Source organism: Zalophus californianus, chromosome 1, assembly GCF_009762305.2.
Source record: "Zalophus californianus isolate mZalCal1 chromosome 1, mZalCal1.pri.v2, whole genome shotgun sequence".
Classification (NCBI taxonomy): Eukaryota; Metazoa; Chordata; class Mammalia; order Carnivora; family Otariidae; genus Zalophus; species Zalophus californianus.
In genome coordinates this window covers 197,241,384-197,258,043 of record NC_045595.1, presented here as the reverse complement: position 1 = coordinate 197,258,043, position 16,660 = coordinate 197,241,384, and the positions used below count along the sequence as shown (strand labels likewise).

The window sequence follows — 16,660 nt, the reverse complement described above, 5'->3', positions numbered from 1 at the left end:
AATGTATCATGTAGGGCGCCTGGGTGGCTCAGTTGGTTAAGCGACTGCCTTCGGCTCAGGTCATGATCCTGGAGTCCTGGGATGGAGTCCCACATCGGGCTCCCTGCTCAGCAGGGAGTCTGCTTCTCCCTCTGACCCTCTTCCCTCTCGTGCTATCTCTCATTCTCTCTCTCTCAAATAAATAAATAAAATCTTTAAAAAAAAATGTATCATGTAACCTCAAATCTCTAACAGTGGAAAGCTTAAAAAAAAGACTGGATGCTAGAATAATGCTGCTTCCTTTGATGTGACAACTGAGCATCCATCTCCCTCCCCCTCAGATGATTTCTTCAGCATGTTAGAGCAGTGAGGAATGGTTTTAGTCTCATAACCAAGTTAGAGTGAAGACATTGGCCACATAATACACATGCTCCATTTTTTAAAAAATTCTGAATCTTGGGCAACTGTTCTCTTGTAACTACTTTACAGTTTCTAAAAGCAGTTATTGTCCAAAGCTGGAAGAACTTAAGTCTTCTCAGATGAGCGTGTGATTGAATGAGGTAGGTAAACAAAAAATAAAATTAAAAAAGATGAGGTCTGATAGGGGAGCAGCCGGATAAGAAAATCAAAAAAAGGAACAGTAATTTAAAGTTTATTCCAGCTATAATGCAGGTTATTCTGACTTTAAGGTAGCATCACATGGCATACTTCTGAGTCCATTCCCAAGATATTCTGTTGTACTTATCTCTGTCTGTTTTATAGATCCGTGCAATCTCTGGCTATAGGGGGTCATCTGGGTTTGGATCACATAGCAATGAACAAATGGATAAAAGAACTTTAGAAATAGTTAAAGCAGGAGACCACTGTGATCTTAGAATATCGAGACAAATGCTGCCTTTACTGTCAATATTTGGATGATAACTTCTTGTTGTAAATTCAACCTTAGGTGGTTTGAAGGGCTAGTCTGTGGGAAAATGAATTGTCAAAAAGAATACACCGCCTTGATATGGCCTGTCATTAGGTCCCATAAGTGTGGCTTGCCAATGAAACATGATCATCCCCAAATGGACCTGCAGAACATTGTGCTGGAGGGTCACGGGCCAAATCACTAAGTTCCTTATTAATCCGTTTCAGCGCCCTAGTCTGCTTTTCGTCTGGTTCCTCACTCTCTCGGTGTGTGCTCAAAGGTCCGGCCAAAACTCTTGATTATCTGGGCAGCAGGGAAGGATTGTCTCTTCCTCTCACACCGGCTCTGCCAGACACAGGCGCAGAGGGGTCAGGGCCTCCCTCAAGCTGCGGCCTCCTCCCCGCGCGGCAGCTGGTGCCTCCCCGGCCCCACCGGGCTCATGCGCCCAACACGAGAGTACGCTGTCTCTTTTTTAACAGTATCGTCAACAAATAAAAATGTACATACTTTGAATTTCCTAACCAGCTATTACTACTAAAAGTGTCCCAAACTCTTATAGAACAAAGGATGGAAAATTAGGATGGAAAACTGGAAACAAGAAACAAAGGATGGAAAATTAAATTTTAAAATTTGAAAGTTGGAAAAGTATCTTAAAATCTTTTTAAGAACTGCGTGGGAATGGATGCCTAATAACAAAGGAGCGGGAGAAGAGGGAAAGAGTTTCTGTCCAGCTTTAATTCATGGAGCAATAATTTGTGTCACTTTGCATAATAAATGAACTGGATTATAATAACATTGCAGAATACAATACTTTATTAATAATATAAATCTGTGGAGAAATTTTATCAATATTTTCTTAGTTGCCCTTTCACAAGTGCTCTTGGTTTTTAAAAATTCATTCAGCATTTATTAGATACCAACTACACATCAGATACTATTTAATACATGCATAGTGTATTATGAACTAAAAACCAATAATTGCCATTAAAAAATCAACCAAGTGCTATGGAGACTCAAAGAAGAAACTTCTTCCAGCGGGAGGAATGAGGGAAAGCCTCATAGAGAAGGTGAAATTTGAGCTGTCCCTTAAATAGTAAATAGATTTTACCAATTTTGTTGATCAGGAGAATCAGCATTCCAGGGGAGGAAAACATTGCGTTCTTGAAATAAAATGACCCTAGTTCAGTTTGACGGGTGCATAAGGCAGGCAAAGTAGAACAGTGGAACATTTGGCTAGATAGATAGGTTGTGACAATAGGACGAGACGTGTATGTGAGGGGGCGGGGGAAGCCCTGAACTCCCGCCTCAGGCATTTAGCCCCCACGGAAAAAAGCGGAAGATTTTTAGCAAGGGGAAGGGCGAAAAGGGAGACGGGGACTGCTTGCTCTAGAAGTCCCGACTAAGAAGAGAGCGTATTTGAGGGAGGAAGGTCCCAGAAGATAAGGCTTGAGATAGTAACAAAGGCCTGAGTGAAAAGGGTGACAGCAGTGACAGTCCCGGAATGAGCCAGCGCAGGGCGGAGTGATGAGTAAGGGGAGGTAGAAGCTGGGCAGATGTAGAGACAGGAATGGTAGGAGTGCTAGCATTTAAGTGTATTCATCACGGTTAGCTTCAACATTAAAAAAAATAATAATAAGATTAGAGATTTGGGCATCCGTGGTGAGGGGAAAGTGGATGAGAACAGAACGGCCCACCACAGCACTGAGCCTGGGCTGTGCGGACAGGGAAGACGGAACAGTGTTACCAGCCGTGAGCCTACGGAGGGGTCCACTTGCCAGAGGTTACTAAGGGTGAAGGGGAGGTGTGGCACCAGAGGAGAACTTAAGAAGTTAAAAGGAATGTAAATTTAAATTTAAAAGGAGCTAAGTAAAACACCCAGTGTGAACATCCTGCATCACATGGACCTGGGTCTTGTAAACCGGGAGTCCTCATTTACCTCCCTGAACTTGGTGGACTGACGCTGAGTCTCAGATTCCTTGTCTGCCAGTGATGACATGACCAGCTTTATTTTTAAAAAATATATATTTATTTAAGCGAGAAAGAGAGAGAGCGCGCTAGGGGAGACGGGTGGAGAGACAGGAAGAGAGAGAATCTTGAGCAGGCTCCACGGGGCTCCATCTCACTCCCCTGAGATCACGACCTGAGCCGAAATCAAGAGTCAGGCGCTTAACTGACTGAGCCACGCAGGTGCCTCGTGGTATATAGTATCGTTGAGATGAATGAGATTGTATACACCCTCACCTCCGTCTGCCCCCGGCAGACATATATAAAATGTTCAATAGTTTTGACTTTTTCTCTGCAGAGCATTTTCGTCTGCATTTGAGAGGTTGGCAGGCATCCAGAGAAAGATGAGATTCTAATCTTAAGCAGCTAAAGAGCTAGCCTTGTAGCTACAGATGGTAGAGGGTGTAGTTTCCCGGGTTTTGCTGAACAATAGGTGGATGACTCTTGCCCTGCACCAGTTAAATGGGTCTAAAAAGTTGAACAAGTTTTTTTTATTAATGTAGCCTTTAATCAAACAAAAGCACTCGTGAGATGAAGGAAGTTCTTTGCAAAGTTGTACTAAAACAATTGTTCCACATTTAGTTAGGTTAAACCTCCCACTAAAAATAAATTAAATCTAGTTACAAAAGCAACAATGATAATTAAAACAGAAGTTGCTATTAGAGATTTCAGAGCCCTAATCCTTATACAACACAACTTCACTGCAGGAAAATAAAATCAAAATGCTCTATGAATTATAATGAGGTTTTACCAATTGTTAATATTCAAGTCCCTCAAAAGCAAATGGAAAACACAAGTCCAGACACAAGTGAATATAATATTGAGCACAATATTATATTGTATCCTTTGTGTGGGAGAAGGTATTCTCCACACAACGATTTCTACTTAGCTACATACAGTATATTAAGATAATGTATAATACATATTTAACTCAAAGAAAGTGTTATATGTTAATACTTTATAAGATGAATCCTCTAGCCAAGTGGATCAGAAGCTTTCATCTGTTAGTAAAGCTAAGGCACTGTGTGTTTTTCCCCACAATATAGATTTGTGTCATTTAAATTGAAGAAATTGATCTTATGTGATGGTAGGTATGCCTGAGGAGCCATCTTTTTTCTTCTTTTTTTTTCTTTAAGTAGGCTCCAAGTCCAGCGAGGAACCCAATGCAGGGCCCGAATTCACAACCCTGAGATCAAGACCTGAGCTGAGATCAAGAGTCGGACGCTTAACTAACTGAGCCACCCAGGCGCCCACTGAAGGGCCAACTTCGAGACTCACATATACTCTTGACACTTGGCAATGCAGGAAGAAAGCATTCCTCATACCAAAGCAAATCAAAGCATGAGCAACATTTAGCCTAATTTTTGCAAAAGTTTATAGACAGGTGGTTTTCTCGTGCTTCACCCCCAGGAGTTGAGAAACCACGTATAGGAGCCATATCCTGTCTGTGCCTGCTGTTTTTAGAAATAAAGTTTTATTGGAACACAAACATGCCATTTGTTTATTACTGTCTATGCCTGCTTTTGTGCTGCAAAGGCAGAGTTGAGTCGTTGTAACAGGCCAGTATGGCTTAAAATATCTAGTATCCGGCCCTTTATAGAAAATGTTGGAAGGAGTCTGGTGAGAAGCACCCAGTGCCACAGACAAGTGGGGCACAAGGTATAGTCTGACAACAGGCATCTTCCCAGGGACCTGGTGTGGTGTCCAGGTACACGCTAGTGCTTAAGCCGTTTGTCCAGTAAATCCCGGGACTTGCTTTGTCTGAGGGGAAAAAAGAACGGACTCCTTTAAAAGCAGCTTAACCATGCTCAAAGCTGACAAATTTTGTGAGTAACCTTTTCACCCAGATTTGCCCAGAACTAGAAATCCCCTACCCATATTTTATCACCCATATTTTACATGAATTGAATAAGCACACTAAGTTATAGAAGATTATGCTTTTTTAACACAGTCTCATTGCTCTTACTATTACACGGATCATTAGAATTTTCACTCTGTAACCCTAGCTTGGACGCCGTTATGATTAATCAGTGGAGAAACCAGATGATGAGACTGATTTTTCATTTCAGCCAGTGTTTCTCCTGTGTCTTCTATGTATCAAGCAGGGCACAGGTGTAGGGCACAGCCCCTTCTCCTCTCTATATCCCCAGCTCTGCAATAAGCAGGATTGGCCAGCAAGGGACTCGGCCCAGCCCAGAATTTCACTGCATGGTTTTCAGAGAAAATTATTTGAAAATCAATATGAAGTTACCATCAGGCAGAGAAAGGTATCTGCAAGGTTATGTGTGGAGGGTCCAGTGATGAGTTCTGAGGTCAAGGTCCCTGATCCTCTTCAAAGGGGTCTTAGAGGAAGGAAAGAGCAAAAAACAACTCAAGTGAAATAAGACACTTGGGTTTGTGTTTGACTCTCAAAATTACGTTTAATGAAAAAAATCAATGACACACGCCAAGGGAGTGAGCTCTGGTCATTAGGTATTTTTCTTCATGTTGCTTTTGGTTCCCCAGAAATAAAAATAAACACAAAGTACAAATCCTTGGGAATAAGACCCACTCCTCCTACCTCCCTTCTGTGAATAGATTAGTGACAAATGAGCAGTGGAGTAAGGATTGTATTAGGGGAGAAAAGAGGATTCTGGTAGAAATGAGACTAGAGGTTCCTTTTGCGTCTGTCAGTAGTTTCTGAACCCTCTAAATCAGACTCCTGCACAGAGGGTGCACACAGTTTGTATTTTCATGCTCCGTGGATTAATTTCACAATCAGTATCATATATTTTAGTAAGTTTCTCTAGGAGTTAGGACATTTAACATTTCATAAATCCCAGAATCTTACAAAGTTTTGTGATTCTTTTAACTTAGTCCAGAGGTAAGAAGCCAGACTGGATTTTATTTAGGTGCTGACAGAACTATTTGTTTAAAATAACAATTTCAAGTAATTTAATGATCATAAAAATTATCACGAAATACCAAATTCATCTCCTCATGTACCTCTTTGCAAGTGTAAGACAAAGCAGAGTTTTATAATCTTTTAATAACTTGTGTAACAACTGTGGTTTTGGTGTATCTCAAAGGTGGAATTCTTTTAAATTATAAAGGATTTTGTATGCTTGAAATCCTAGGAAAAGGAAAAAAACAAGTTTAAGTATAATGTATTAATTCATATTTAAAGAAATATATAAATTTTATCAGTATAAAGCTATGTGCACTATGAGAATTGGTAGGTAAAAACCAGCATATAGTTAACTAAATCTATTTTATGGGGAATTAAATAAATACTAGGAGACGAGGTCTCTGAAACTTTGCCTAAAGAGTAAAGAAGTCAGAGTGAGAATTAGAATGGGAGAAATCTTATCTGCTTGGGGTATGCTCCTGCTCAGCATCCTATCATGCACAGTACAGCTCCCCCAAAAGGAAACTACGCAAAATTCATACATAATGAACGTAAGAGATCATTATGTAAGAATTCAAAAGGGAAATTACAATATAAGAATGATGAGAAATTGTCAATAATGCCAAGACTGAGAAATTGTGCTCTAGGGCAAAACCAGAATGGAAGGCTTGACCTCTCAGTGGATGAGAGCAACCAAGAGGAAGACAATGAAAAAATAAAAGGTTTCTGCTCTTCCGACTCAGCCGCAAAGTGTCTCCTACTGTTTGGAAGGATGAGATTACTTTGTTCCACATTTAAGGAGTGTTTTCTATAAATTGTAGGAACAAATATGACTGAGTTACACATTGCTTATCTGCTAATCAAAGAATTTAATACGACTGTGGTACAGTAAACTACAAAATCAAATGACTTCTGTGAGAGATTCTGGAGTAGACAATTTAAAAAAAATCAAATTTTGACAGAAAAAAAGTCTATGGGACAATAAATGGGTCGTAAATTTAGTGTCCATTAGAGTCACTCAAGTGTTTAAAATACCAGTGTCCACTGCCTACCCCGAGCTTTACGTAGGAAATCTAAGAGAATCCTTGCCATTGAGTGCCAAGGAGTTCAGAGAACCAGTGTTCCATTTCTCAAGAAAGGGCTTAGACCTCCAAAAACACTGGAAACCTTCCTCCCTTACCTCTCATATTCCTGAAAAAAATCCAGAAGGTTGAATATCCATCCAAAGAGCTACAAAATCTGAGCAACGATGGTATTTACTGCTTCACTGTAGTGTTCACAAATGCAAAAGTACACAAGGGTCCAAATTATGTTGCCTAAACCATCTGAATTGGCTAATTATTGTATCCCTTCAGGGAGTTCTGAAATACTCCTTTCGGCAATAGCAGAGGAGGATATTCCATATTCCTAAATTTTCCAAGTTCTCTGAATAACCAAAGGAGAGTCCTGGAATCATAGATCTGGGGGAAGCCATCTGCTTGGGCAAGCTGACAGGAATCCAGGTGCCTGGATCCAGCCCCACAACTATGATCCTGTGAGAACTTGGATTTTAATTTTCTCATCTATGAAATGGAGCTGATAACACCAGACCTAATGATGCTAAGGAGGCTAATGATAGCAAACATCATGAGAAAAATAATGGTAGGCAAAGCCCCATTGCTCTACAAGTGCCAGGCAACTTTATCATACCATTCCAGGCAGAGGATGGAAGCTAACGGTCACTCACCTCCTTCTGAGGACCAGTCGTAGACTCTCGCACAAAGTATATTAAAAGTGAAAATCCATCACTTTCTGTACAATTATTTCATTTCCCCTGCCCTATTTCCTAAACACATCTGATCTATAAATATGCTTTAAAAATACTCACATTTTCACTCATTGTGGTGGCTTTAGATGCAGAACTACTCTTCCTGTTTGTGGAATATAAAAGACAATATTAAAACATGCCAGCAAGCCTAACTGAATTTCTTATATTTATAGACAATATTCCACAGAGAAAGCCACATAACAAAGTATCAGCCTGTGAAGCCCTATGTATCTCATTGTAGCCTGGGGCTAAAGATTTCTCTGGGATGTGCAAACAGAGACTTGCTTTTCACTTAGCAATTTTTTAACATTTAGCCCTTTGAAAACTTGAGCACTATAATCAAAATTCATTTTTTTTTTCCCCACGGAAAGAAAGTTTTACATGGTAACTAAGGTTCTAGTCATCTGTTACAGACTGAACTGTGTCTTCCTTAACAACTCATGCTAAAGTTCCAACCACCAATACCTCCAAATGTGACCGTATTTGGAGATAAGGTCTTTAAATTAAATTAAAATGAGGTCATTAGGTGGACCCCAATCCAATATGACTGCTGGCCTTATAGGAAGAGTAAATGTGGACACAGACACAGGCATTGGGAAGACAATGTGAAAGCAGAGAGAAGATCATGTACAAGCCAAGCAAAGAGAGGCTTGGAACAGATCTTCCCTCCCAGCCCTCAGAGGGAACCAACCCTGCTGTCATCTTGATCTGGACTTGCAGCCTCCAGAACTGTAAGAAAATGAATTTCTGTTTAAGCTACTCATCTGTGGCACTTTGTGACCGCAGTCGTAGCAAATTAATATAACACCCAATTCATTATCTAACAAATTTTAAGGGCCATGGATCTGACAAATGGCAGGAGATGTGTCTAGGAGTAAAGATACTGCCTCCCAGATTCCTACCTACCTAAGAGACAATGTGATTAAAGAAAAGAATAATCTTCCCCATGGTAGGGATGCTCTCTTCTGCTCAAAACCCTCCAATTACTTTCCATCTTCCTCAATAAAAGTGGAAGCCCTCACAATTGCCTGGGGTGGGATGTAGGATAGCTATGCCATCAGGCAACCCTGTTTTCTGAACTCTCCCCCTTTGCTACTGCCAGTCCTGATAACTTGGAGCTCATTTTGGACTTGTACTGGGATAGGATTAGACTGAGCGACCAGGGTTGAGCAGGAAGTCTAGGAACAGGAAATCAATGGCAGCTAAGGCCGCTGAGAGTAGAAAGGAATGCCCATTGCCCCGCGTTGGGTCTGCCATTTCTATGTACACCGGAAGGACAGTCACAAATCAAGTGCACATAAACTTGGTGATCTCATACACCAATGATTCCTAAATTGCTAATCCTAGTTATTTCTCCAAGTTCCATGTTTATATATCTTGGTTATCTACTAAACTTGGTGATCTCATGCACCAATGATTCCTAAATTGCTAACCCTAGTTATTTCTCCAAGCCCCACGTTTATATATCTTGTTATCTACTAATTATCTCTACTTGGAAGCCTAATTGGCATCTCAGATATTAAAATTCCCAAATTTTCCAGACCTTCCCTCCTAATGCTCCCAAACCTGCTCCTCTCAAAGTCTTAAACATTTCAGTAATTGGTAACATCTTTCTTCCCATAGCCATGGAGCTCTCTTTGATTTTTCTCTTTTTCTCCCACATCCACAACCAACCAATCAGTAACTTGTTCAAAATGTATCCAGAATCCTATCACTTCACATCTCCAACACCATCACTTTGGAACCAGCCACCATTTTCTCTTGGCTGGATAATTACTGAGTAGTTTCCTAACTGGTCGCCCTGCTTCCTCCACTCTTTGCTACCTTATAGTTGGTTCTTAACAGAGCAGTGAATGTGAGCATCTAAGAATTAAGTAACAGGATATTACTCCCTGACTCAAAGCCTTCCAATGACTTCCCATCTTACTCAGAATCAAAGTCAAACTCCTCACCACTGCCTAGAAGGTGCTCCATGTAATCTGGCCTCCACTACTTTTGTGCACTCTTCCCTTCTCTCCATTGTCCTCACTCCGTTTCAGCCACACCAAATCCCCTCAACGTGCCTCAGATACTTACTCCAGGTGTGCCTGGCCTCTAGAACTTTCCATCTGTTCTTTCTCTTCTGCTTGAACGCTCTTCTCATGAGTATCTGCCTAATTTGCTCTTTCTGCTCCTTCAGGTCCTTCTCAAACATCACTGTGAATGAACCACCTAACCACCCTAAAGGACAATCTCCATTCCTACCCTGTGCATTCTCTATTCTCTTACCCACTTTAGTTTTCTCCACGATACTTATCACAGTCTGACATACTGTAGAGTTTACCTAAGTGTTTTTACTTTCCACCTTTCTCTATATAAGCTCCATGAGGCAGAGAGTTGTGTGGCCTGTTTTGTTCACTGTTGTACTGCCACTCTCTAGGAAGTGTTGGGCACAAAGTAAGTATTCAATTCAATGTGAAAATGGCTGTTCAGTAAAATTTTATTTGAAAATTTTTAATTTAGCAAAATACAACAAATATATTTTTTAAAGTAGTACTATGGAAGTGCCTACAGTGTCAAATTAGTGACTATATGTCTTCTCTAGGTAATTAAACAACATTGACAGGCATGAGGAATGAAGTGGGATGTATTTCTTGATGAATCTGAGTCATTTCCCATAGGATAAAACCTTCACAAATAACCCAACTTTCCATGTTTGACTTTAAACAGATGATTAACAGAAAATTAGCTAAGGTGGGGGAAAGGCATGCATTTAAGAAAAGTATACTTACTGGAACGAGGTCTCTTCTACAAAAGAATAAGTGTATATCATTAATGCAAGAGTTAATACGGTATGATACATATTCATATAAAAGCAAGTGTAGGCTTAATTTCTTTTACTCAGTCTTGTTTCTCTCTTGGTGACATTTGTACTTCCTAAATCAAGGGTTGGCAAACTTTTTTCTGTAAAGAGCCACAAGGCAAACATTTAGGCTTTGTCTGGGCCAAGAGGTAGAATTGAGGATATTAAGTAGGTACTTATATAATATGAGAGACCAAGTTTCCAAAAATTTTTATTAATAAAATTCAAAATATAATAATAATAATCAAAGCCTTTAGTATAGGTCTATTAATTAGAAAAATAGAATTCTTTTGTTGACAGGGAGATAACATTTCTCTTAATTGGGATTCAAAGTTAGTGTTCCTTATTATCAAACAGATTGTAAATGTTCATTTGTAAAAACCATTCTTAGCTTGTGGGCCACAGAAAAACAGGTGGCAGGCTGGATTTGGTCCACTGGTCATAGTTTGCCAACTCCTGTCTGAAATCAAGTTCAAGAAAATGAATCCCCTTGGATAGATTTTCTGCCAGCTGAGGATGGGAGTAATATTCTTCACTAATGAGTTCCTAATACCCAAGTCAACTCTTTAATTAATTCAGTATTTTAAGAAAAATGTGTTTACCAAGTTTCTGATAAAAATACTCAGATACTCTTTGCAAGTAGAGATAAGGATGACAAGAATTTTGCAGGAGTAATCTTATCTGTCTGTACTTTCACTAGTGACCAGCAGGGGGCCTCAGCTGGATTCCATTCATAAAGTTACATTTACACTAGACTAAGATTGGAGCACCAAGGAAAAGAGCTATTAATTCACAGAGCAGCTATTCTTAATTATAGGGAATATTACTGAAACAATGCCATGGAAACATTTTATGACACTGAATATCTATTTATAGGTTAAGTTTTATGTTAGTATGTTTTTTTAAACCGAAATTCTAAAATTAATGTTCACTGTAAAACAATGGGTCTAAAACTTGCTTATGCTATAAATTGATTTACTATTGTATGAAAACATTCTGCTTTGTACATTATCCCCAATGGACTCGATGTAGTTCTGCAGCTTTTGAGCTCTCAGATGATTTTAAAGACTGGGAGTAAAGAAATACACTAAGAGAATAAAACATCATTATTTTTCATCTCATTCATAACAAATGTATTTTATCATCAAATGGGGGTTTGGAGTTATAAGAGGTCTAAACTCAAAGAATTAAAAACTTTGTCCAGAAGCAACTGTAATACTACAGGTTTCTAGTTTTTATTGAACAATCCTATATACAGTTGTGCTAAAGTTGACATTCAACATTCCACTGTTCTACACTGATAAAATGTTCCACTGATTTATTTCAATGAGACTTATGATAAAACTGGAAATCAATTTACATCTTGAGATATATAATTCCTAACTTAAAGGGCTCTTAAATACATGCCCATATACTATAAATATCCATGTACGTTGACTATCCATCAGTATCACCCCATTATGCCATCCCAAGGTGCCTCTCACATAGTCTGTGGTGTTTCCTGAATGTTGACATGAGGAAACTCTGCCTTTTCTCCCTCTGTTTGCCAAGGTGCTTCATAACTCACCTACATGTCACTTGGGACATTTTCTACTGCAGAAAAAGCAAGGAAAAATACTCTAGAGTTTGTTAGAGCTAATTAGGAGAAACAAGGTCTCGTAAGAAAACTCTACATCCACAGGAAGTTGTCCAGTGAAGAAGAGTGAAACTCACTTACTTGAAAAGTAGCCTTTCCTCTGAGCATAGCACACGCCAAGGCCACAAACAGAAACCACTAAGGCCACAACCACTACAGCTGCTATGATACCACTCACGTTGAGATCATCTGGAATGCAAAATAAACCAGGCATGAATTTGGGCCAAAGAGATGGACAGATGTAGTTATTAAATTGAAAAATTCAAATAAGCTCCCCTTGGCAGCTATACCATAAACATGGATAGTTTCATGCTGCTGAAGCCTGTTCAACTGATTCATTCCAGGACAAGGTTCAAAATTGATTGAAAATATTAACAGACTTAAGTTTTGCAAGAATCTTAAATTGAAAGAAGTTCCATGATTCAGAAATAACGTGTATGGTATTCTCTTGCATTCACTTGGGAAGATAATACTTCAAAGGATTAAATATCATGATCTTCAAAGTTCAGTGAGGTCAAGTATTCAACTTACACACACCCCCAGTTCTACTCAAAATTCTTCTACACCATCATCTGTGTCAATTTTACCAATAATGGAAAACTCATTCAGCCCCAAAGAAAGCCATGCCACTCTTGTTCTATAAGATAACAGTCGGAAACATCTTTCTTGAATTTAATTGGGCTTGTGTGTGTGTACTTACATACACATACCCACTCACATACATATATGCCATTAAACTGTCATCCCATTAGGTTTAAAATTAACTAAACTCCCCAAGACTTTTTCCTGTTGCTATTAAGTCATCTTTCCTCTAACCTAATACAACTGGATTTTTTGGACCCACATTTGAAATCACTACCATGTGACCAACCTGCAAGGTTTTCTCAGATACTGATTCTGTTGTCCAAGAATCAGATTATGAATCTTCCAAGATCAATATTTATGTAGTTGGGAACAGCATCAAAAATATCCTCATTCAAAGCATTAATTAAAATGATGACTATGACTTTGTTAGGGAAAGAACTATGGAACAGGCTATTATACACCTCCCTTCATATAATAGAATTTATTACACCCTCTGGGTATGGGATCCAACTGTGTGAATCCATCCATCTAAATATTTAACCTGGGTCACATTTCTCCAGCTTGTCCTTCAGGATTTCATGAGCCACACCCTTCTGTCATTTGGATACTTCCTATGTATTGATTAATATATAAATTACCTATACATTTTAAAGGAACAATTCCTCAAAGCGTTCTTGGTTTTTTTTTAAATTTTATTTTATTATGTTATGTTAGTCACTATACATTACATTATTAGTTTTTGATGTAGTGTTCCATGATTCATTGTTTGTGTGTAACACCCAGTGCTCCATGCAGAATGTGCCCTCTTTAATACCCATCACTGAGCTAACCCATCCCCCCATCCCTCTCCCCTCTAAAACCCTCATTTTGTTGCTCGGAGTCCATAGTCTCTCATAGTTCATCTCCCCCTCTAACTTCTCCCCCTTCATTTTTCCCTTCCTACTACCTCTCTCTCTCTTTTTTTTTTTTAACATATGATATATTATTTGTTTCAGAGGTACTGGTCTGTGATTCATCAGTCTTACACAATTCATAGCGCTCACCATAGCACCTACCCTCCCCAATGTCCATCACCCAGCCACCCCATCCCTCCCACCCCCCACCACTCCAGCAACCCTCAGTTTGTGTCCCGAGATTAAGAGTCTCTTATGGTTTGTCTCCCTCTCTGGTTTCATCTTGTTTCATTTTTCCCTCCCTTCCCCTGTGATCCTCTGTCTTGTTTCTCAAATTCCTCATATCAGTGAGATCATATGATACGTGTCTTTCTCTGATTGATTTATTTCGCTTAGCATAATAAAAGGGTTCTTGTTTTTAAAAGCAAGTATTAACTAATGTGTGATTAATTTGGAGAAAATATTAGGTAGCACTTTCTCAACAGTAATTTTAGGTATTTAAAAGCACTGCACATTTTGGGAAAGATTTTTTTTTTTAAGAAATATTATTTAAGTGAGTATGCTTATCATAAAACTTTCTGGTCTCAAAATTTTTTTCTAATGCCAAGGGTTATTAATTTTCTCATAAATCTGAAATATTAATTGATTTTTTTACAAAAGAAAATTGAATACCTCTTTTGGAAGGCTGAGCAATTTGACCAGAGTAGAAAACATTAATTATTGCTTGGCATAAACTCAGTTCAGTTTTAGGGGCACCTGGCTGGCTCAGTCAGTAGAGCGCGTGACTCTTGATCTCAAGGTTGTAAATTCAGGCCCCACCCACATTGGGTATAGATTTTACTTAAAAGTAAAATCTTAAAAACAAACAAACAACAAAAAAAAATTCAGTTCATTTTTGCTTAAGCATTGAGAGGTCATTGAGATCCAGCTACTTATTTACTTAAAAAAATAGTGGACAGGGGAAAAAATGCCATAATATTCTTCATAATCTAAAGCAAAATAGAGTTAATAGGGAAAAATCTAAAATAATCATAATCTAAGGCAAAATTAAGTTAATAATTACAGAACCAAACTGTACCTACTATTTTCTTTGTAGTAGTCATCTGTGAAGGTTTCAATCTTAGGGCTATTATTGGACAAAAATCTGTCCCATAGTTTGTCAATGAACTTGACATCTATGAAGGATTCAACCTAAAGGCAGATTCTAATAAAAAAACTGTCCTATCCTGTAAGTTATGGTATAAATTTTATTTTACTTTTTTTCAGTGAAATGGAAGAACCCTTGTAAGTTAGAGCTGAGTTGTTTTCATGCTATTTGCCATTGACTGTGAGTTACTGAGTAAGTTCTATAACTGCCTTATGCCTCACTAAAGAGAAAATGTAACAACATGTACAAAAATATTTTTTTATTTGAAAAAAAAGGGGCACTATAAAAGGAAGGTATCATTATTCTAACTGAAAGGAAAGGAACCAAACTGTTAAAATGCTAAGTATGAGTGGGGTCTCCTGGGAGTTCTCCAGTGGGCAGCTTGGGAATAATCATCAGATCCATGACTGACTTTCTTTCTATACTTCAAAAAGAGCTTCTTTAGAACAGATTCTGGTTTGGGTTATAAGTTATTGGTGCTAACTCACGAAGGAAACTTGACATGCGATTTCATGAATTCTTATGTATCAAAAGATATAAATCTCAACCCAAGGGCATGAAACATCTGAGATCAATGGATGAGCATTGAATGAACGAATTTTAACTTTTAAGCCAACTTATACAGAAAGAGTAGATATGTGAAAATAGTGATCAAATTAAAGTGGTAAGACTAGCAAAGCACAAAGTATTAAATTTTAACTGTTCTTTATTTACTGCATGCTTGGAAAAAATGTAACTAGTATGTTAAGACCACGACATCACAGATATCATTTCTTGAGATGAGGCCAAATTAGGCATTGAAATTAAATGGGACCATTTAAAGAAAGAATAAATAGTGCAGGTGGTATAAGGTTACAGTAAAAAAAACATGAGGGTAGTATGTGAATGAATGAATGAAGTTAGGAAAACCCTGTATCAATGCATTAATTTTAAACATGTTCTGATGAATTTTTCTAATAACTCCAAAGGAGCACTAAGAGGGATACCTTCTGGTATTTTAAGCAAACGCTTATGTTTGACTATAACTACCAACACTTGAGTGAATTGGGTGGATAATATGTATCCCTGAATTTTAAAAAGACACTTGTGGAAATTAGAATACACTATTGAATATCTTACACTTTAGAGCATTCTGAGGTCTAATAAGATTATATTTTACTTAAAAAATAATGCCAAGAGTTTAACTGTACATGAACAGCACAAATTAGTGTGCATAGATCTGCATATCTCTGAGCACACTGAAACCATGAATTTCTGACCTAACAAAGATGAGGACAAGCTCCTGAACCAAGGGGGGCCGTGGGTATTCTGCTTCAGGTTGCAGCCTTCCTGAGTGACCTTTAACCCCACAGGTGCCATCTCCAGCTGGCCCTATTACACAGTCTTTTTCAAAACACAGGGCTTTCACAAAGGGAGAATTGAACCAAATTATTAAAAACGAAATGAAAAAAACATGTTTGCTCTGAAACTCATATAATCTGAAAAGATTCCTGAGTCTGCTTTTATTGACTACTAGGAAGCTTATTTTGTGAAATATATGGCAGCTATGTTTTATAGCAAATAGAGATTCATAACTACATTTGACATGTCTTTTTTGAGAGCCCACACTGGGATAAGTAAAGCACTGTATTTTAGGGGATTGAAAAAATTATCAACCACTAAAATAGCCAACTCTTGAGAGTGTTCACAATATGCCAGTGCTATTCTAACACTTTCAAATATCAATTATTTTTTCTTCCTTTTTTTTTGGAAAACTTATCCTTTGGGCCAGTGATAGGTCCGTTTCTTTTTTCTTTTAAATTATTTTTTCTTTTTGTTAAGTAAGCTCTACTCCCAATGTGGGACCTGAACTCACGACTCCCGCGATTGAGTCACATGCTCTACTGATTGAGCCATAGCCCAATAAAGATAGCATATTACTACTTCTATTTTGAGGAGACTGAGGTTAAATAACTGGCCCAAGAATATGTAGC

General features: G+C 38.4%; 1 protein-coding gene and 1 pseudogene across 4 annotated transcripts in view; both read right to left on the bottom strand.

Annotated features, from left to right (window-relative positions):
* Window positions 1-213: 213 nt before the first annotated feature.
* LOC113918660 lies at window positions 214-2,827 on the bottom strand (annotated as a pseudogene).
* Window positions 2,828-3,072: 245 nt separating this feature from the next.
* The window catches only part of JAM2 (junctional adhesion molecule 2), a 60,346-nt gene continuing 46,758 nt past the window's right edge, over window positions 3,073-16,660 (bottom strand). For 2 of the 4 annotated variants that reach the window (XM_027587296.2, XM_027587298.2), the window contains 5 exons: window positions 12,144-12,251; window positions 10,356-10,371; window positions 7,645-7,687; window positions 5,142-5,232; window positions 3,073-4,651 (listed from right to left, as the gene is read on the bottom strand). In XM_027587296.2, coding sequence (XP_027443097.1) covers window positions 5,170-5,232; window positions 7,645-7,687; window positions 10,356-10,371; window positions 12,144-12,251 — 230 coding nt within the window. In that variant the 3' untranslated portion in view covers window positions 3,073-4,651; window positions 5,142-5,169. Of the gene's footprint in view, window positions 4,652-5,141; window positions 5,233-5,289; window positions 6,003-7,644; window positions 7,688-10,355; window positions 10,372-12,143; window positions 12,252-16,660 lie in introns of those variants that run through there. The other 2 variants (XM_027587297.2, XM_027587295.2) reach the window with 1 other exon arrangement.